The sequence below is a fragment of the Mercenaria mercenaria genome, chromosome 12 (genome assembly GCF_021730395.1).
Source record: "Mercenaria mercenaria strain notata chromosome 12, MADL_Memer_1, whole genome shotgun sequence".
Classification (NCBI taxonomy): domain Eukaryota; kingdom Metazoa; phylum Mollusca; class Bivalvia; order Venerida; family Veneridae; genus Mercenaria; species Mercenaria mercenaria.
The window spans coordinates 3897045-3920367 of NC_069372.1; the positions used below are offsets into that span (position 1 = coordinate 3897045).

Here is a 23323-nt window from a genome sequence, read left to right on the forward strand (position 1 = left end):
GTATCTTGAGCTGGGCAAGGCAACACTTCATCGACTTAACTAAAGTTTACTATGATGATACCAATGAGAAATTCAGTGTCTGTGTCATTAAAAACACAAATATTCTGAAAGAGAATATTGATAATAGTCTAAGAAATAAAAGATCCATGTCTTTTTTTATTCAAATTAAAGAGGCATAAGTACCCTACATCTAACGGATTAAAATTTTGCAGCCGTATATAATGTGCTAGACATACGTGAAAGAAGAACTTATTAAATGTTGGGCGAATAATCACCTGTATATCGGCTGTCTATAATAAATCGCTTTCCATCCAAATATGAACACAATAGTGAAACGTGAATGTCACTTATTATTGCTGGAATGCTTAGCTGAATTTTGTGAGTTGATGTTGTCTCATGAACAAATACACGTGCGGGTAAAATAATCAAGAAAGAAGGTAAAATAGCACGGTTTTCGCAGCGAATTCGCTTGCTGCTGCTGGGCGATATGTGTTGTATTCTTTAAATACATGGATGTTTCTTTTATTTGTTCCTTTTAATCCAATGATTCATTTACACATGGTTTCTGAAGATATTTAATTGAACACAGTTATAGGGTATGCACCTTTAACATTTAACTGTTTGAAAGATATAAACATTACTTTACGCTAAAAGTTTAAAGATCTATTTTAAACTGCCAGTGTGTCATAGATTCTCTTTCGATTTTCTAAAAATATACACCATTAGAAAGCTTTTCAAAGATGTATAATTTAATGTATTTTCTTTTTTATGTGTATTGGAACGATTGTTAAACTTGACTAGGAAATTTTACATGGAAATCATGTAGAGAGATAAGCGGTCGGTATACTCGGAAATAATCACTTAAAGTAGTGCGGAAATAGAACGGCGGATTAATCTGCTTCAGTGTCTTTTGTTTAGTGTACGTATTCTACTTTACTTATGATAATTAGGGTTATTACTCAGAAATCATCAATTTCATTTTAGAGACAGATGTTCGTCTTGATTAGATATTAATTGTAAGGAGGTTAAATTAATAAATAAGAACATAAAAAATTAAATATAGATTACACAAGAATAACATTCCAGCTCTAGCGAATACGGTGGAAGCTGCTGACGATTACCGAATGTGTCCTTAATATCAATAATGACTTCATAATCACACTCTCTCATGAGGAAGCCAATGCATGACAAGCAAAATTCTGCCAAAAAAAAAACAACAACACAAAACAACAAAAAAAAAAACCGGACAAAAACAACCTTTATCGATTTAATCGCTGAAACGAGGAGGAAAGGTGCCAAGAAGAGAACAGCAAATGACAAACTTCTCAGAGTAAACGACCGAAGACGGATGAGGACGTGTGGACGGAAAATTCAGAGTTTGAACATTTCAGATTGTCGGATACACAAGATCCAGTATATCCAGGTAATGCTGACTGAAACGTTACAGATTTAAATTCTTTGCTAAATAAACCCTCAGATAGCTCTAGTAACAGCATGTCAGGGTGTGGTGATGATAGTCTGTCTTCTGTGGCAACAGATGCCTATTCTGTTTTACTGACTGGCTAAGCGGGTATCAAACCTATGAAATCGCTTCCTGACGACATGACTATTAATAATAATACATGTATAGATAACGCAAAACATCAAAGAAAAAATATGGCTGGGTGGGGGCGGGAGTGTGTGTGTGTGTGTGTGTGGGGGGAGTATATATAACTCTCCTTTTTACTAACATGAGCTATTGAGCTGTCAGAAATGAGCACAGGTCGTGCTTTACACATGTCACCAGCTGGCCATCTTGAATCAAAGACGAAAGAGATAAAAGCAAAATAACATCATCAATCGAAAAATGGACGGTTGCAGTTTTGATATTTATCAGTATATATTAAGTTTAAAGTCCATCAGCTTCTAGTGATCTTATTTAGTACTTGTGTCTCATCCAAGATGCGACTGAGCGTCTAAAGGGGTTAGCTTGGCGTACCTACGATGAACAATTTAGGCTGCGCCAGGCACATTACCTTGTGTCTTATGCACGTATATACCAGGACTTATGGCTAAGATGTAAGCAGATCTCTGAAGTTGACTATTTGGCATCCAGTAGCTCCACGTAAACGTCGCCATATAAATGGAATAGGCATAAGAAAAGTCCATAGCATTCATGGCAGGATTCTCAAAATTGACATTTGTTATAAAACCATAGAATTTTTTTCGCGCAGATGGAATCCATTTGTCTTAATGCGGCCTCTAATTTTAAACTTAGCATTGCACTTCAGGGGTATTTGTGGCGGAAATTCTAGCTTTAATGTTGCATGCATGTTCCAGCTATTCGAACTGATAATCTTAGTAAATCTCTTACCATTGAATGTGTTAAAGTGAACGTGTTTTAAGTCTCCCCTATTATTGCGTACAACAAAATTAAAAAAAACAACACGATATTACAAGGCCTCGAGCTACGCTGGTGCATATTTGGTGTGTCTCGAGTAATCCTTGTTGTTTGGCTAATGTTTTTTTTTGTGTGTCTGAGGAGGACTGCAGCCGATTGGTGCATACTTGTGTAACACGTTAGTGCATGTGTAGCACGTAAGTGCATGCGTAACACGTTAGTGCGTGGTGTAACACGTTAATGCGTAGTGTAACAAGTTAGTGCGTGGTGTATGACAATAGTGCGTGGTATAGCACGTCAGTGCATGGTATAACACGTTAGTGCATGTGTACATCAGGAAAAACAATTATTAGGAAAGTTCCTTGATATTATAAAATGGAGAAAATGTCAATCCAGGAAAGAGCAAGAGCGATTGGTCTAATCGAAGGTGGTGCGGGTTACAATGTTTTAAGTGTTCATTTTCTTATTTTTCGCCGGTAATGATTATTTCGTTTTCGATCGGATTTTTTAAAAATCTAAAATCTGACTTAGGCCGTTTTCAGAAATATGTAAATTTTGTACTATTTCAGGTTGCATGAATGCTGAACTTGCACCGCACCTCAGTAATACGGCTGTTGTATAAATACAGAGCGACAGCCAGAGGACGTGTTAATACCAGAAACCAGGTCAAAACATTCTGAATATACACTTTCAAGACAGGCGGCGTCTAGCTATTGATACATCAAGGGTAATACTTGGAACGCATGGTCGCCATATCAGCGCTCCGACTGTGCACAGAAGGTTGAGAGAAAATGACGCCAATTTCATGGGATAATCTTAAATGATCAGCACAAACGAACCCGTTTACATTGGGCTCGTCGGGGAATGGTAGGCCATTGGGCTCGTCGTCACATACGGATTCCTCAATTTTTGATATTCGATACAATGCTTGTAAAATAATAATAATAATAAAATAATGACACTCACTTTTGTTGACGTTCTTTTATCGCGACATGTACTAGCTCGGAAGTTGCGACAGAGCAATTTACCGTATACCTCTGAAAGAGGTAGCTCTGTTGTTTACCAGACGTTAGTTGCATGCAATAACTGTCCTTTTATTTACATTCTGTAAACCTGTCTGCAATAAAAGCTTGCATACGTCGTGAGTTACTTTATTTTCTCTCAAAAGTGGAATGAACGGTCAAGTTTTATTGTGCTTATGTTATTTTAATCAAATATGTGGACGCAAATCAACTCTGTAAAGCTCTACAACTACAGGGCTGACCATGGATGAGAATCATGAGATCATGGATTCGACAACGCGGCCATTATAATGCATGACATGCATTAATCAAAGAATTTCCATCTTAGAATAAATAGGTAATAACCTTCCGTGAGTTTTCTTTTTCTTCTTATTAATAAATGAATGCCTTAGGTTATTATATAGAATGTGATACTTGGATACTTGGCAGTTCTTTGTTGCAACTGTTGTATCAACCTTAATAGGGAATCGATCCTACCGATTTCGTCGCGATCGATCCCTCTACGGTAACATGCGATATATACCGAATAAAATATACTATCGAATTAAAAAATGTGGTCTTGCGGCCCTTGCACAGAGCGTCTGACTTCGGATTTTTTGGAAGAATACGCTTTTACTTTGTGCGTAATAAGCGTCCACATAACTTGTCCGAACCGCAACGTCTTGCACATCAGTACAAATATGTGCAGTATTGTTTTTTATTCCAAAATCTACCATTAAATTGATACAAACGCATATTTCTGGGCAAGCTAATGGACTGTAACGATTCCCGATTGAAGCACTGCCTTAAGTCATATTATTGCAGTGTAGTTGCAAGTGTGTTTACACTAGGCAACTTTGTTGCAGGCAAAAATTGCCATGGATTGTTGCATTTAAGAGAACGACTTTAATCCAATTGTATCCTTGATAAAACCTAACAAACTAAAGAGATCAGTTAGCCTTTGGGTCAGAACAGAATAACAGAAACTAGATACTTTGGCTTTAATACAACATACAATCCAATACACAAGTTTACAAAGTTTATGCAAATTATGAAATTAAATAGCATAAAAAGGTGATTTTTGTCTATTTTTAAATGTTGTTTTAGACTTTTGCTTTCTCTATTGTACCATGTTTTCTTTAAACACAAAATTAGTCACAATGCTATTGTTTATAATGTACATGCAGTTAATAGATTACACTGGAAAGTTTAACCTATATTGGATCAAAACAGGGTAACATAATTAAAATACGTGCTTTACATAAAATCATCTATATAATGTTCAATAAAAAATAGTAACTATTATAGAATGAATTTTACAATCACATTACGGTAATAAGATACATAGCGGTTTAAATTAAGATAATCAGATTAAAATCCTAATTAAAACAACAACAAAAAATAATTAAATATACACAAAATGTAAAAATGACACAAATGTTGTTAAAACAAGGCGAAATATAAACTCTGAACATTCCCTCTTGTACAGTTTAGGCTAGATGTATTTACTAGTTAGTATTTTTTACAGAATATAATTGCCATGTACGGCAAGTCTATATTTCCATGCTTCTTTATTCTCAATTATAGTATACCAGCCATCTGAAATATTCAATATGAAAACGTGATAACAGATTCAATTCCAACGAAAGTACTGCTGTATCAACGAAGAAAACGCAGCAAAACTGATTATGATTTTGTAACTTATGTCCTTCTCTATCCATATTGTTTTTTTCGGCGAACGCCGTCTGAATTCGTTTTCGTTACCTATGCCACGTGACTTCAGTTTGCAAATCAAACTACTTGATAACGCTTTATAGATAATTTATCAAAATGGAAGATTTATGCAACACTCTGCCTGATTGGACGAGAGTGTCAATTTCTTTCACTCTGTTGATTGTGCTACGCTGAGTGAAATGTAGACAAAGCGTTTATCCTTTCACAGTTTTAAAGCTAACTTTGGCTCAGTATATTTAGCAAGAATATTGATATATCGCTAAATGATAAGTAAGTTTAATAAATATGGTAAAAACCTGTTCAAATACCAACATATATCAAATTAAAGAAAGAGCTGAATACGGTCTGTGTATCACATGAATAAGGGTGTGATAAGAGTCTTTTATGTAGAGAAGTGGTTTTTAAAAGATTTTCCTTGTTACAATTGTCGTCTGTATATGAAAAGGTTTCTTGCTTTTGTGACTTACTCAGATTGCATATTGAAATGAGTACTTGTTTGCTTTGATATATTTGTTATAAATTATTTAACTGATTTATTATATATGAATATTTTTCTTTAGTATGGTATGCAAATATTGAACTCAGTTGAAATCTGTTTTATTATATATATGCTATATAATGACTGAATCTCATTACACTGAAATGAAGGTACGCTGCATACAGTTTATCTATGTGATATGACTACGGTCAAACTTTGTTTATGAAACAGAAATATTGAAATAATTACAATTGTATGTTTTGCTTGACCTTCACTTTTTATAGGTGTGACGTTATTGTCCAAAGATTCATGAATAGCGAATATGCATTTGTTAAAGCGTGGTCAGTTGGCCTATTTTAGAAATAAATAAAAATAATAAATAAAAAAAATCCTTTAATTGATTTTTTCTCATGTATTCTAATCAAACTTGATTTGTAGCATCTTTATTAGGCCCGCAGCCAACTTTGTTCAGCAGGGACATTTGACCCCTTTTAAGGGCTGCTAGAGCTAAAACTAGAAATGCCTTTATACAGCGTCTCATGAACAGCTTAGTGGATCTTTGTCATACTTGGTCTGGAGCATCATTATAAGGTCCTCTTCCAAATTTATTTATATAGGAACTTGGGCCCTATTAGGGACCACTATAGCTAAAAGTAGATATGCCTTTCTTCGCATTAACCACTAAAATGTGATGTTTTTTTTATCAAACTCGATGTGTAACAATATCGTAAGGTCTCCTGCTATTTTGCTACAAATGTGGATAGTGACCAATTTAGCTGAAAATATAAACACGTTTAATGACCTATTCTCATGAACCGCTTCATGAATCTTCATCAAACTACTGCTGTAATTATTCGTCTAAGGATAAACGAAACAAAATTGTAACCCTACGTAACCTTTGCGAAAAATTAAAAGAGAACCATTTAAATTGTTAAAGTGCGGTGTTTAGTTTTGCAATTTGAAAAATGTTAGATAAAAGATGAATGTTAGATGAAAAATTCATAAACTTCTTTCTTTATTACAATTCGCCGACCATCATTTTTAAAGATAGTTCTTGTTTGTGTTATCTTTATGTATGTATTTAATTTTATCTTTTCTTGAGAAACACTTTGATCCCGTTTGATGGTCTCATTACGATTTCCGGTCGTAAATCTGTCTCATGGTCAGGGTCTTTCACTATCTCAAACCTGCAAAAACAAAACAAGAAATATGTTACCAAACAACATTGTCGGCACAGTGCAGGAATGCCAATAACTGTTTGTATATTATAATTCCAAATCTGACCACATATATATTAATTACATATGTATATGTATTTGTAAATAAAACTTTTATTGACTAAAAGCAAGTAATAAATAGCAATTTACGGTATTTTAAATATCACGGAAATCAAAATACAGTGTTTTATTTGAACAGTCGGTGCTAAGGTGGATGTGTGAGAGGTGTTGCATATTTTATTACCTCTTATGAACAGCCAAACCGAGTCTGCTATTATTTCGTATGGTAATGTTCTTTGCTTCCACACAATACAGATTTGATTAGTATATACAACTCTGCTAGAGGCCATTTCAAAACTGTTTCATACAAGTTTAGCTTTTAAAAAAGCTAGAAAGTGGCTCGCTTAGCTCTTGTTCTAACAGGGCAGTTATGAAGCACAGGGATATGCCAGTGAAAATTATAGGGTCTGTGATGCCTGGATAGGTCAGTGGTAGAACGTTTATTGTGGGTACACAGGTTATCTGTTCAATGCCTGAACGTGAGCATTTTACCAGAAATTCCCTTGCTTTTTGCTAAGCATTAAAAAGAAAACCAACTTCCTCTCTCTTGTACATTCATGGCGATGGATATCATACAGCGTAATATAAGTTACAGCTATGGCGATGAGAAATTATGTCTTGCACATCCACAGGTTTTCAGTTTTAACCGACCATGCTTGTGTTGATTACTGAACCTCCAGTGTAGAGAGTTGCAAAACCCGAAAAATTTAACGAGAAGAGCCGAAAAGGAAGGAAGGGAGAAAACGAAAAATTAAACAAGAAGAACCGAAAAGGAACGAAGGGTACTGTATTCTGTGTTGATAACGCCTTGAAATTTTGCCTTATTACTATTTCAGATCTTGTCTACATAGTTCTGAGGCGTATATTCATTCATTTTTTCCAGAAAAGGAGCAATCTGAATCTTTCTGCATAATTTCAACAACTACAATAAGGGACAGGCAATCGATGCATTTTCTACTTGCATAGACTGGTCCTTTGCGTGTCATTGAGCTTCTTTGTGTTCATTAATATAAGATGGTTGCGGCCTATGTGGATTACATGACTTTTTCGTAAACCAGCTTTCGATTGGTTACTTTTTGTAAGCCTGCTTTCGATTGGACACTTCTCGTAAAGGAAACGCTATTTTGTTTTCTTGGTTGCTGGCTTACATTTGTAATGAAAGTAAAAAGTTGAGAGCCAGATTTAGGAGATGTTCTGCCTTTTAGGTAGATTTAATAGTAAAATCCTATCGTAATACTGGCTCGTCGAGACGAGCCAGCATAAAAACAGATAAAGAAATGCAGCGCTTACGAACATACATGTTTTAATTGATACATTATCTCACATAGCATCCTCGTTTTCAAGATATCAAAATGATTTACGCAAAGCCAAATTTTCTTTGTATTAAATGTTTTATATTTCACTTATTTTATCTTTTGGGTTTTAGTCAAGTTTACAGGTAATTTTAAACATTATCTTTATGCAAGTCAAATACATATAGAATTCTAAAACTATAGAATGTAAATAAAATAGTTGTATAATATAATATGCACATGACTTTCTGACATGGAGAACCACGTGACATACTTAGTATGAACATAATGATGTCTTTTCCATGTTGTATTTACATCTCTGTCTGTCCCAATAATAACTTACCCCCAAAATATTGCAAAATAATATTGCGCATTTTTATCCATTCCTCTTCGACGCCCATATGCAGTTAGCGTGAAGATTTTGTTGGTGTTTGTATATGTTATCTATACAAGTGTTGCCCACAAATGTATATCCTTATATAATGTTAAAAGAATAACCATTGATGTTCCCAAGATTTCAACATTGACGTTAATAGAAGTACTCATTCTTAACCTTGCCATATATACCTGTCGAGTTAATTGCCTTCTACACACGTTATTTGGCTATTGAAATAACAAAATATTTTTACCATACCCCTTTTTGACAGTTTATACAACTTCTGTTTAAGGGATGTTAGTCTTCTTTTTCAATCATCAATCCAAAATTTTTTAAACTGAATAGCGATGCATTTAAAGAGAGACAGAGAGATGTCACTCTTGAGGCATCTGCTGAATGAACCAGCTATTTCGATGCATACAGTGGTATTGTTCATGGCAGGAAAATGTAGACCAATTTGAATTCCGTATCATATAGTACATATAATGCAGTAAGCAAACACTTCAAGCTGCTGTTAAAGCAGTAGAGTACAAACTGCCGGGCTTTTTACGCTTTGACGTACTTAATATTTAGTACTTTAAAAAGCAAAGAATAAATTGATGCATGTGCCTTAAAACATGTTTCTTGCGTAACTTACTTTTTCACCAGCTTTGCAATCGTCATTTTGACCTCATTCATCGCAAACACTTGTCCGATACAATTTCTGAAAATACGAGAAAATGAAACAAACTCGCAATATAAAATACTTCTCACAATATGATATACGCATGTAGTTTTCCCAATGTTGCACTCAACTAATGAAATAAGATTAACATATATTATTTAAGAAATAACATATCCCAAACATTGATTTCTTGTTGTTTCTAACACGTGCCGATTTATTTCCCTATCAAACAAAGAAGGCTTAAACTGTGTGGTATTATGCAACACACACACACAGTTTGTACGTTGCAATTATTGCGTCATAGCGCCAAGTGTCATAGCGGCGCGCTGAAAAAAACCACATATAACAATCAAATATTTGGTGAATATCCTCTAAGGTGTAGATAATAATCATTGATACCGTGTTAGAATCGAAATAATATATTCCAAACAGAGTTTTTTTTTTTAAATGAACTCATTGAGTGTCGTTCTGATGCGTATTATTAGTTTACTTTGGCTGCGCCCTCGGGATATAATTCCTTCGCATCTGAACTCCAAACAATGATTTTATTCAAAGACAAATCACTAAATGAAATAATATGTTATTTCTTAACAAAAATCATTATTGTGTGTTCAGGTGCGAAGATCAAGAAATAAACATGCCCGCGTCGGGAATCTAACCCTGACCGCCTCGGTAATAAAACCTGTCTTAACCAATACACCACGGAGGAATACGTACCTACCGACAGTTAAATAAAAAGCTTTAAAATTAAGGCAGTTTACCTCCGGTGAATGGTTAGAAACACTTTTCAATTTTGAATGGAAAAGTTAATAAAAATAAATAATTCTCATTTGTTTTTCAATCACACATAATAGCTGGGCAGATTAATTTATTCGGGAAAATACTGCATTTTGTGATGCAAGGATAAAATTTGGCATGTGTACTCGTCTGAGCCTCCTCCTTTCAAAAAGCCCGTTAGCCACTTGAAAATTAAATATGGCGGCCATTTTTCAAGATGGCCGCCACAGGAAGTTGATTTTTGACTTGAACAGACCTAAACCGAGTTCTTTTTTTGTCAATTTTGAGGAAAAGATATCTTTTTAAGATGTTTTTAGTGTGCAAAACCTATTTTTGAGACACAAAAGACTGGTTTCAAAATCCAATATGGCGTCTTTTTTTTCAAGATGGCCGCCGTTTTATGTGAAAGAAGTAATTTTCCATTAATATTGACGTTTTAAGTTGAATCAATTTTAATGTTATTGTCGAACGGCATATTTAGAGTGTTGAAGGACAGTTTTTAGGAACTGATGGCGGACTAAGACGACTGCGGCGTTGGCGTCAACGTTAAGTTTGTATGTCAAGTCCTTATCTCAGAAACTACTCTGTTTATTGAGTTGAAACCTCGCACATGCTTTTGTGGTCATTAGGCGATGTACCAGGCCAAGTTCCATAACTCTGACAAAGATTTTAACAATATTATCTCCCTTTTTAACTTAGAATTTTCAACGTCAGTTCGTCGTATTAAGTATTTTTCTCAGAAACTATTAGGTTTATTGGGTTGAAACTTCACACACGCCTTCATGGTCATTAGGCACTGTGTAAAGCCAAGTTCCATAACTCTGACATGAATGTTAACAATTTATCCCCCTTTCAAAATTAGAAATTGCAACATTAAGTTGTTGTGTCTCTACATGGAATGTTATTCAATTATGTCCCTTTATGGCTGTCACTGCTTGATTAGAACTTGTGGTCCAGCTTTATATAACGCAGACATTTTTAAAATTAAAGTGTATATAGCAATCCACGTAGACACATCAATTTTGATAAACAGAAGACCTGCTTTGTGTCATAGGTGAAGCAATGCAGATATACTGTACTTGCATTCTCAAGACTTTATATTTTGGCCAAATAGTTGTCACTTTCAGAGGAAACCAGGGGCGTACATGGGCATACGCCGATACGCCTGTGCGTACAATTAAATTCGAAACCGGGAAAATGAGAAAGCTTAAAGTGTGAAAAAAATGCAATAAAATGTAAAACTTAAAGGGAGTTAGGCGGCTATTTCAAGTTCTTCGTTTAACAATATCATCTGCATGAGATTTATCAAATTTGTTTTTGAAATAGATTTATTTGTTCCTGTAATTATCTTGTAAATGGTAAGGGTAGATTCCTTACAAGCATACGGCACGGGAGATACAGCCAGAGCCGCACAAAAAGCTGGCCCTATTGATAACATTTCATTTAGTTTTTCCCCAGGTGTTCCTCCTTGCATTATTTTATCACGGGCGGACACCCGGGAAGAACAAACGACCTTCCGTAAGCCAGCTGGATGGTTCCTGCATTTTAAGAAAAATTCAACGCCCCGAGGGAGACCCGAACCCACATCGTTGAGGTGCAAGTGATTCAAAGTTAGCGACCATAACCACTTTACCACTAGGCCATAGAGGCCCCAAGTAAAACACTGGTATTCAAGCATGCAAGAGAACAAAAATACTTGAGTCATCCGTGGGCTCAAATAAAAAAAGCTTGCGCTTAATATAATATTCAACGTCAATATCGATGTGCAATTCAATCCATCAATCTACATCCAGATCAGGATACCGAAATACCAAAGCAATTTACGCAGTTTGAATTTTAGTTTGCAAAAAATGATGTTGTTCACGTTTTCTAGAAAATGAAAATGTTTACTTTCGTGTGAGAAAGATATATCAGTGATTACTTGATAAAACCTGATACATTCGCAATGTATATGTAGACGCATTTATCAAAACCTGTCAAAATGCGGATGTAGAAGTCATGCATGAAATTTAAACATTACGATGATTTCAAAAAACGATAGAACCAAAATAGAATTCCTTATGAAATCCAACCGAGACTCTCTCTCTCTCACCTACCCACACTCGCAGCATCGCTGTTTGGCTCGTCTATCTGGCGTACAGTTCAAAATCATCCAGATACGCCCCTGGAAACAAGTCCAGTATATCTGCATTGTTTCACCTATGACACAAAGCAGATCTTTTGTTAATCAAAATTGATGTGTCTACGTGGATTGCTACATATACTTTGATTTTAAAAATGTCTGCCTTATATAAAGTTTGACTACAAATTCCAGTCAAGCAGAGACGGCCATAAAGGAACATAATTAAAACATATTCCATGTAGAGACACAAAAACTTATCGTTATAATTTCCAATTTTAAAAGAGGGATAATTTCGTTAAAATTCATGTCAGAGTTATGGAACTTGGCTTCGTAATTCTGATTTAGTTTTAAAATTCAATAGTAATTTAAAGACACTTCTGCGAGAAGGTATTTCTAAACCCGTTTTTATGGGGATGTGGTTTACAAACTTCGTAGGATATTGGGTCATGGTAATTTTCCAGATGTATTTGGTAAAATTATAAAACGTTTTATTAAAAGAGGTTACGACCCAACTGTTTTTGAGACATACCGCATGTTTAGTGTTCAACCCGTTTACAGTTGGACACTACGCTTCCCTCTTTGATTGTGTCTGACGGAAGAGGGGGAGAACTCTATGATAAGCAGTTTATAAATCCTACCAGGACTGAACTGGTTTGATATTTGTCTTCTGGCCTGTTTCGTCGGGCCCTTAAGGGTGTTTCTCTTGTTGCTCTGTCTTCTGAAAAGGCATTGAGTACATACGTTTTTGGTTCTTAAGGTTTGCTTTTTATATATTTATGCACGAGCATTTTTTGTGTTTTACATGCCATGCCTTTTTGTTTCCATTACGTGTGTAAGAGATTCACCTGGAGGGGATTACTTTTATTTACACTGTTCCGTGTCTTTGGAACATGGTGGGGGTAAGAGTGAGGTTGGGTGCGCACCATAAACCGGTTTAAGCTCCCCAGTGGTGTTTTTGCCACTGACCGTTCCAAGGCGGTGCCCCACTGTGTTCCTTTGTTCGTTTTGTCCTGATGTGTTGGCTTTGTGTGTGTGTGTGTGTGTGTGTGTTCCTTTGTTTGTTCGTTTTTCCTAATGTGTTGGCTGTGTGTGTGTGTGTGTGTGTGTGTGTGTGTGGTGCACGCGTCTGCGTGCTGTGGGTTTCGTTTTGAGGAGGCTGCGTTTTTGGTGCGTGGCATTCCCTGTTTGATACTTGTCTTTTTTTTTTTTGTACAGTGCCTAATGACCATGAAGTTTCAACCCAATTAAAATAGTAGTTTCTGAGGAGAAAAAAACTTCAATACGAAGACTATACGTTGAAAATTCTAAGTTTAAAAGGGGGATACTTTTGTTAAAATGTATGTCAGAGTTATGGAACTTGTCTCTGTACAGCGCCTAATGAATACAAAGACGTGTGTGAAGTTTCAATCCAATAAACAGAGTAGTTTCTGAGAAAAAAGAACTTCACACACAACTTTAACGTTGACGTCACCGCCGCCATTGTCACTGCCGTCGGCGTCGGAAAAGCTACGCCCGGAGTCCGCCATCAGTTTTAAAAGTCGCAGGCGAGACAAAACTGTCCTTCAACACCCTAAATATGTTATTTGTCCATAACATTAAAATTGATTTAACTGGGAACGTCAGTGTTAATGGCAAATTAGTGCTTTTTACATGAAACGGCGGCCATCTTGGAAAAAGACGCCATATTGGATTTTGAAACCAGTCTTTTGTGTCTCAAAAATAGGTTTTGCACAAGCAAAGCTTCTTATGAGATATATTTTCTCAAAATTGACAAAGATAATCTCTGTATAGGTCTGTTCAAGTCAAAAATCAACTTCCTGTGTCGGCCATCTTGAAAAATGGCCGCCATTTTGAATTTTCAAGTGGCTAACGGGCTTTTTGAAAAAAGTAGGCTCAGATGAGTACACATGCCAAATTTCATGCTTGCATCACCAAATGCGGTATTGTTTCAGTTATCTGCCCAGCTATAATCTGTCAGTAACTAAGTTTCAATTAAAACGGTTTGATATGAGAAGACATAAGTTTTCCGTTCATATACCTTGCAGAGAAGCATATAACTATTAAATGTCTTACATTGTTAAAATGTTTATTAAACTTAGTATTAGCTGACCATAGACCTTGAAGTAAAGTGAAAATATTCGCAGACATCTTACACTGATAAAAACATTAATTAAGTAGAAGACACAAGTGTTACGAACCTAGAACCCACAGAGAAGGGTAGAAACCCGTAGATGGCATTGTCATCTCTATTTTCTGCGTCAAACCATTCAGGTTTAAACTCCTGAAACAATGACTATATTTAAAAAATGTCTTTCCTATTTCAAATTTTAGTTACTAATAAAATGTATTTGGAGTTATAAATGTATTATGAAATGTTTGCCACTTAAGGAGTATTAGGCTATTACGATAATTACTATTTTATTTAATTCATGATGTATAAAAATCCAAGCCAAAAAAAACCCCAAAAAACAAGAGGGTCATGATGACCCTGGATCGCTCACCTGAGAAATATGAGATACACGTTTCAAATGTCAAACTGATAAATTTTAGAAATGTTTTGGAAGATTTTCCGATGTAAAATCAAGTAACCCCTGGGGCAGGGCCAATTTTACACCGGGGGTCATGATTTGAACAAAGTTTGTAGAAGTCTACTAGGCAATGTTACATATCAAATATCTAAGATCTAGGCCTCCTGGTTTATTTTTTAGCAAATTTATGAAGTTTTCCCTATGTACAATCAAGTAATCCCTGGGGCTGGGTCAATTTGACCCGGTGGGGGGGGGGGGGGGTCAATATTTGAACAAATTTTGTAAAGGTCCACTAGGCAATGCTACATGTGAAATATCTAAGCTCTAGGCATTCTTGTTTATTTTTAGAAAATTTTGAAGATTTTTCTATGTACAATCAAGTAATCCCATGGGGCGGAGTCAATTTGATACCTGGGGTCATGATTTGAACAAATTTTGTAGAAGTCTACTAGGCAATGCTACATGTCAAATATATAAGATCTAGGCCTTCTGGTTTATTTTAAGAAAATTTTCTTTTTTAGAAATTTTTCAAAGATTTTCCTATGTAAAATCAAGTGACCCCTGGGGCGGGGTCATGATTTGAACAAACTTTGTAGAGCTCTAGGCCTTCTGGTTTATTTTTAGAAAATTTTGAAGATTTTCCGATGTACAATCAAGTAACCCCATGGAGCGGGGTCAATTTGACCTCGGGGGTCATGATTTGAACAAATTTTGTAAAGGTCCACTAGGCAATGCTACATATGAAATATCTAAGCTCTAGACCTTCTGGTTTATTTTTAGAAAATGTTTGAAGATTTCCTATGTAAAATAAAGTGACCCCTGGGGCGGGGTCAATTTTAACCCGGGGGTCATAATCTGAACAAAATTTTTAGAAGTCTACTAGGCAATGTTACATATCAAATATCTAAGATCTAGGCCTCCTGGTTTATTTTTAGCACATTTATGAAGATTTCCCTATGTACAATCAAGTAACCCCTGGGGTTGGGTCAATTTGACCCTGGGGGGTCAAGATTTGAACAAATTTTGTAGAGGTCCACTAGGCAATGCTACATGTGAAATATCTAAGCTCTATGCCTTCTGGTGTATTTTAAGAAAAATTTGAAGGTTTTTTCTATGTACAATCAAGTAACCCCATGGGGCGGGGTCAATTTCACCCCGGGGGTCATGATTTGAACAAATTTGATAGAGGTCTACTAGGCAATGCTACATATGAAATATCTAAGCTCTAGGCCTTCTGGTTTATTTTTAGAAAATGTTTAAAGATTTTCCTATGTAAAATCAAGTGACCCCTAGGGCGGGGTCAATATTGACCCCGGGGTCATGATTTGAATAAATTTTGTAGAGGTTCACTAGGCAATGCTACATGTCAAATATCTAAGCTCTAGGCCTTCTGGTTTATTTTTTTAAAAAAAAATTGAAGATTTTCCTATAGAAATCTATGTAAAATAAAGTGACCCCTGGGGTGGGGTCAATTTTGACCTCGGGGTCATGATTTGAACAACTTTAGTAGAGGTCTACTAGGATATGCTACATGTCAAATATCTAAGCAATAGGGCTTCTGGTTTTTGAGAAGAAGATTTTTTGATATTTTCCTAAGTAAAATCAAGTGACCCCTGGGGCGGGGTCAATTTTGACTCCGGGGTCATGATTTGAACAAACTTGGTAGAGGTCTGCTAGGCAATGCTGCACACCAAATATCTAAGCTCTAGATCTTCAGATTTTTGAGAAGAAGATTTTTAAAGTTTTTCCTTTCGGTTGCCATGGCAACCAGAGTTCTGCATAGAATTCAATTCTTTGAACAATTTTTGTAGAGCTTCACCCAGGAACATTCCTGTGAAGTTTGGATGAAATTGGCCTGGCGGTTTATGAGGAGATGTCGTTTAAAGTAAAAGTTTACGGACGGACGACGGACACCGGACGACTGACGGAGAGTGATCCTAATAGCTCACCCTGAGCCTTTGGCTCTGGTGAGCTAAAAATAGCCGACTCGACTTGCTTGGGTCAATAAAATGCCGAACAACCTCACGGTACCTGTCACCTGCTTAGTTTGAACATATTTATTCCCAAATAGTAGACATATACATTAATACATAGTCATAAATTCTATATAATAACTCTGGAAAAGATAAGAATGGAAGACAATTCTGACAGAATTCTTCCCCTTTGCGGACAACTAAATGGTAGACATGTTATAAGTTTAAAGATAAAATGGGACTAGAAAAGGTATTGTTATCTGGAAAAAGACATGCGCAGATCGTAAATTCAATACTTATTGTTAAAAAGAAAGATAAAGACGAAAAGTGGTTAATAAAAGATGTTAGAGGTATTGAAGGATAAAACATGCTTGATTGGAGAACAGACATTTTGCATGAACTGCATGATCCCAAAAAACCAGAAATGATAACAACATTGCGTTACCACACTTATGCATAACTTTCAAAAGAAACTATGATTTTAAAAGTTAAGGAAGGAAACAAATAATTATCGTGACAATGCTCACTCACATTATGGTCTGTCCATACATGTTTGTTGTGATGTATTAGATATGACTGAATATTTATACTGCACCCAGTTGGAATTTCATATCCATCAAGTTCAATAGGATGTTCATTTCGTCTTGTTAAAACTGGTACAGGGCTGTAGAATCTCATGGTTTCTTTCACAAACTGAGTCAGATATGAAAACTTTCCAAGGTGTTTCCTATGAAAATTATACAACATTCTTGTTATCTGTGAACACTACCTGAGGTGAACACTACCTGAGATGCTATGCATAATGCTGAATCTCTTTAGAGACGCAACACTTCCATAGCTATAAATAACTTCTTTTTTCAGGCTTAAGTTTTGATTCAAATTTTCTAAGAACGTTGCAGTTTATGTAACTCATACTTGACAAACATTTTTTATACAACATTTGTGTACGCTTCATAGGACACACACTGCAAATATCACAAAATGACACAGCATTTGCAAAACTAAGGAATCTCGCCGGATACGTGAAACCAAAGTTTTACTCTTGCTTGGCGCCATATAGTCTGTATTGCGTTGGTGTTCCGCAAAATCAATCAGACCGGCACTTGAATACTAAGCTTTGGAATACCCATCCGGTGACCTCATAGAGCAAGTAACCGATATTTAGCTTACATTTTTAGATCACGCTCTTCTCAAATATAAATAGTTTGTAAAAGTTTTGCAAATACATGTAAACGGGTCTCTACTTCACCAAAATCAAAACCGAAAGACTGTTCGCTCAACTGACTGTGTCTGTCTGTTTTTGAAATGCTAGCAATGTAGAAACTTTCTCAACTAAAATTCTTAATGCCCCCATATGACTTTATTTAAACTTAATATTTCATTGAACTTATAAAGCACAACGCCTTTAAAGATATCTAAATTGGCATTATAAATTTACGTTTTAATGTCAGTTTCATCACCAAGCACTCCACAAACGTCCTGGAAAACCATTTCCCATAATCCTAATGCGTAGACTGTCCAGCCTATTGTACATGCCGTCGTATCGAAACCTGCAATACATTTGTACACTGTGTATTGACCCGCAATAGATTTGTACACGGTGTTTGGAGAGCTAGATCGCGACCCGCCATGCATTTGTACACGGGGTATTGAGAGCTAGATCGTGACCTGCAATGCATTTGTACACATGTATTGAGAGCTAGATCGCGACCTGCAATACGTGACCTGCAATACATTCATACACGAGAAGTTGAGACCCCAATCGTGACCTGCATAGTTACTTACAATACATTCGTACAAGGTTAGTTTGGAGTCCGATCGTGACCTCAATATATATTCGTACATGAGAAGTTCAGAGTCCTATCATGCTCCCTGATGTTAGATATTTCACAGTCATATACAGATTATTTTTATTCTTCTTCTTATTATTATTATTATTATCATTATCCTTATCACTATTATTATCATTATACGACATTTATATAGCACCCTTTTCATGCACATGTACACGTTCAAAAGTGCTTTTCAGAATACATTGCAAAATTACAATTACAAATTCAATACAAACAAAATTTGCCTTTTACATTAACAAATCATGAATAAACAACATATAGATAAAACCAAACAAGACAAACATACTAGTATATATTTAGAAAAATCAAGTGACATTAGAATGAAATACTCTTCTACGCTGTGATATATGAAGAAAAGTATATCGGTCACTTTGCGAAATGTTGTAAAAAGATGTCCTTAAGCTCGGGATTGACAAGCGTATTTGTGGCATCAGTGGTAAGATACCGTCTGAAGTGACCTACTCTGTGTAGTTGTGCATATCCATCCCGGCATACAAGAGTCCGCTCAAACTATGAGTTTAGTCTCTCTATAGATGCCCATACTTCAACATTTACGTATAAATATTATTCCCGAGTCTCTAAAGTGGTATATATACATGTTCACAGACGATTTATAAGATTTTCCTTAATAAAATTTTGAGATTGCAAACGAGAAATCGTATGTCAGGCGTACAATATTGAGCTAACATATTCAAAAATACAGATTTGTACTGTGCTTAGATATATACATGTATTAGTTGTGTACCATATTTCACACATCACACTGCACTGTTTATATACACAAACATGTTAATTTCATATTTACCTAGAGATGCCTTGAAGTATTTGTTCATATTTTCATATATGAGTTTGGGTGTAGAGTCAGTGTATCCGGTTTCGCACTGTACGCGGTTTCGCACACCTTGACGTTTTATGTAGACTATGATAATAAACACATACATTCCAAAATATGGTGTTGTTATTTCACATTAATGTAGTATTTCCTAAGATTATGACATCATCGCGGATGCCTCACGTGAGCCTCGTATTGGAAAGTGTAGACGAAAACAAAAACAAAATACATGGCGGCCACTATGTCAGATGGAAAATCGAGAATTTTTTAGTGTAACGGCGACTTCGTTCTGTATTTTTGTATCAGATTGTTTGATTAAAGCCCATTGAACCATATAAGTATGTATTATCAATATCTTTTATCTAGTAGTGTAATAAAGAAGAAGAAAAAAAAATGGGCTGAAATTTCCCAAACGAGCAAACGTCAAATTAGGATCAACTTGATTCTCGTTCCTTCTTATGTTCTGAACAAGTTTAGTTCTCTACTTTAAAGAGTGGGCTTGGAGCTTCTAAGATTGCTTTATCAATTGAACTTTCAGGTTTTAAACTGCTTTGTCTCTTTAGTTTCCAGCTTTGAAGAATGGATTATGCATTTTGTTTTCAGAATTGTTTTAAAAATTGAGCTTCCTTTTTTTTTGCTTGGATATATTTCGCCTTCAGGTTAACATGCCAAAGAAGTACACTAAATAAGATTTAGAGAGAACTGTTGCCAAAATAAGGAGAGGTTTATCCTTGAGGAAAGCTTCGGCATTAACTAATGTACCAGTGACTACAATTAAAAATCACACCAGGGGTAAAAACAAAAATATTACGAATAAGCCTGGTGGGAAATATGTACTGACTCGGTCAGAGGAAAAGGCTTTATGTTATTATGCCAAATATATGAGTGACAGAGGGTTTCCAATAACAAGGAAAATAATTCATAAGTTAGCAAATGATATAGTAAGTAAGTCTGGACGTCCGTGTTTGTTTAACGCTGAAAAGGGTCAAAATCGTAAATGGCTTCGCTGTTTCTTGAAGAGGCACAAATACCTAACTTTAAGGAAGCCTCATGGTTTAGAGCGTGTTCGTTCCGAATTATAGCAAGGGCAAGTTGAATTTGAGTTGGATTTTATACTGTTCTTGACGAAACTTTGACAAAGTTGGGTATAAAAAATGAACACGTATTTTTAACATTATTGAAACAGGGTTTACATCAAAAGTACAGGGGAGAGAAAAAAATGTTACACAGAAAGGTATAAAACATGCCTACCAGCCAATTGTTTCTGTAAATGGTCATGTGACCTTACAGATGGCGATATCTGCCGATGGAAGGGCAATAGTTCCATTAGTTATATATGCTAAATGTTTTCCAAGGTCTTGCTTTACAGAGGGTATTCCTGATCGGTGGAGCTTTGATGTTACTGATAGCGGCTTTATTAATTCAGACATATTTCTATCTTGGTTCAAGAAATGCTTTGCAAAGCAGTGTGGTAGGCCTCGCCCTATTCTTGTCATAATGGACAATCATGTTTCCCACCTGGGCAAAAATCTGATTGATTTTGCACAAGAAGATCAGATTGAGCTACTATGTTTGCCTGCACACTCCATACATTTATTGTTGGGTACTATCATCTTCTAAAAGAAAAATTCACAAGTCTAAGTGTGTCATTGGGCTATTGCGGTCTGAAGAGTATTCCCAGACACAAATTTTCCAAGGTTCTACAATCCCTGGTTCCTCTGTGTCTTCTGCCTTTTCTGGTATTGGCATTTGTCCATTTGACAAGAATAGGGCAAGGTCAACTTATTCACAGGGTGATGTACAATTTGAAAGAAGTTCTAATAAAATGTATCACTTGTAGTCAGATAAATGTACAGAACAAACTTGTTCAATAAGGTTTAATCCCAGAAGAGCTCAAATCAATTTTAGTTGACCCTCCTGTACTAAGCAAAAAAGATCTAAGAGAAAGATCCTTGATACAGCTAGAGTTATTATTGGTGTGCAGATTAGGAAAGGAAGGTTCGGTGATAATGACGAAAGTTCTAATGGATATATGGAGACATCTGATGGTTTGAGGGTGTGAATGTTGTTCACAATGTGAATGCGGTTTTGGGTGAGGTGTGTATGATAGGAAGTGATGACATGACATGGATTGGGTGTGATAATTGTGAAAGATGGGTGCATTATGTGTGTGTTTGGAGTAAACAACAGCATTTGATAGACCTTAGTCAATACAAGACTAAATGGTTATGCAACACTTGTTCGAAGGATGAGTGAGTTTGTTTGTGTCCTTTTGATGATGTTTTCTGTTCTTCATGCTTAAAATACAGTATACATGTTTGTTCATGTATAATTATGTGATTAGCTGTTTTTTGATTTGATTAAAAATGTTTTAAATGTTTTATTTTTGCCAGAAATAATGCTTGTTTCTGGTATACATTATAATGTGTCCTGTTCACTTCGTATTGTAGTACATGTACTTATACTGTATTTAACTTTGTTGAGGATAAATACGCAATATAATCCTGTTTAAAAGGCGTTTTAAGTTTTTTTTATTATGTTTTCTGAGGAATCTTGCATATATTTTACATATTTTTACACAATAAAAAGGGTGTGCGAAACCGGCTACAGTGAATGATTCAACTGGTCAAATAATACAGTCAACTAATCAAGCAGGCCAAAGTGGCTGACGTCATTTTTCTGCAAATTTCTTTATTATATGAAGAAATATGTGCGAAACCTGGTACACTGACTAATATATTTAAAAACTGCTCGTATTTCATAAGTAGATACTTCAGGTAAGTTTGATAAAAAAAATACCTGCAGCTGTAATTGTATTAACTTCGTCGTGTATTTCTTCAAAGGTCAATCCATTTCCTTGTTCGTCACGCGCAGTTAAGAGAATGTCCAGAAAATCAAGGTGCCGCTTTTCTTTTAAGTCATGGTGACATTTCTACAAAATTGAGCGTGCTAATTATGAAACTAGAATGTGTCTGTAGGACACAGGGTGTGCCCCCCCCCAATGGTACATTTGTCACAAATAAGGAGCAATAATTCAAATGTGTGTAGTCTCAGTTTGAGGGTATAGCCTCAACAAACATTTTATGAAAAGGATTCATTATTCTAGGCCATATACTTTTTGAGCTATGTGCATCACAAACAAAGAATCCACTATTTTGGCTATTTCAAGGGCCATAAGTCTGTAATAAGAGCTAAGATTCTTAAGAAGAATGCCAAGTGTGCAAGGTCACATCACGATAAAGACTCCAGCAAGGTTTTCTGAATTTACATCAAATACTTTTTGAGCTAGGCACATAATTAGGTGAAAAAGTGCATTTTTTTGCTATTTCAGGGGCCATAACTTTAAAAATAGGGGGTGGAGACAGCCAAAAAATTTGAGGTGTGCAAGTTTATATCATGATTAAGACTTATGCAAGTTTTCAACCATTTATATTAAATACTTTTTGAGCTAGGTGTGTCACAAAGTGAAAATGTACATTTTTGACTATTTCAGGGGCCATAACTCTAAAAATAGGGGGCGGACCCAAAGAAAAATAGGAGGTGCGCAAATTCATATCATGATTAAGACTCATGCAAGGTTTCGTGAATTTATATCAAATACTTTTTGAGCTAGGCATGTCACAAGGTGAAAATGTGCATTTTTGACTATTTCAGGGGCCATAACTCTGAAAATAGGGGGCGGAGCCAGACGAAAAACAGGAGGTGCCCAAGTTCATATCATGATTAAGACTCATGCAAGATTTCATGAATCTATATCAAATACTTTTTGAGCTAGGCATGTCACAAGGTCAAAATGTGCATTTTTGACTATTTCAGGGGCCATAACTCTGAAAATACGGGGCGGAGCCAGATGAAAAATAGGAGGTGCGCAAGTTCATATCATGATTAAGACTCATGCAAGGTTTCATGAATCTATATCAAATACTTTTTGAGCTAGGCGTGTCACAATGTCAAAATGTGCATTTTTGACTATTTCAGGGGCCATAACTCTGAAAATAGGGGGCGGAGCCAGACGAAAAATAGGAAGTGCGCAAGT

The 23323-nt window shown here is 35.8% G+C and overlaps 1 protein-coding gene and 1 long non-coding RNA gene across 2 annotated transcripts in view; one reads left to right on the plus strand and one right to left on the minus strand.

Moving 5' to 3' along the window:
• Positions 1-24: 24 nt before the first annotated feature.
• On the plus strand, positions 25-3345 carry LOC128547188 (uncharacterized). The gene is made up of 2 exons (XR_008366360.1): positions 25-1423; positions 2950-3345. It is a non-coding gene; the product is annotated as an uncharacterized LOC128547188 (long non-coding RNA).
• Positions 3346-5857: 2512 nt separating this feature from the next.
• Positions 5858-23323, minus strand: part of LOC128547155 (cytochrome P450 4A2-like) — a 31430-nt gene continuing 13964 nt past the window's right edge. The window contains exons 6-11 of the mRNA XM_053518910.1: positions 22087-22219; positions 18041-18152; positions 17134-17329; positions 14300-14382; positions 9176-9241; positions 5858-6780 (exon numbers count right to left, since the gene is read on the minus strand). Of these exons, the coding sequence (XP_053374885.1) occupies positions 6681-6780; positions 9176-9241; positions 14300-14382; positions 17134-17329; positions 18041-18152; positions 22087-22219 (690 nt within the window). The 3' untranslated portion in view covers positions 5858-6680. The remainder of the gene's footprint in view (positions 6781-9175; positions 9242-14299; positions 14383-17133; positions 17330-18040; positions 18153-22086; positions 22220-23323) is intronic.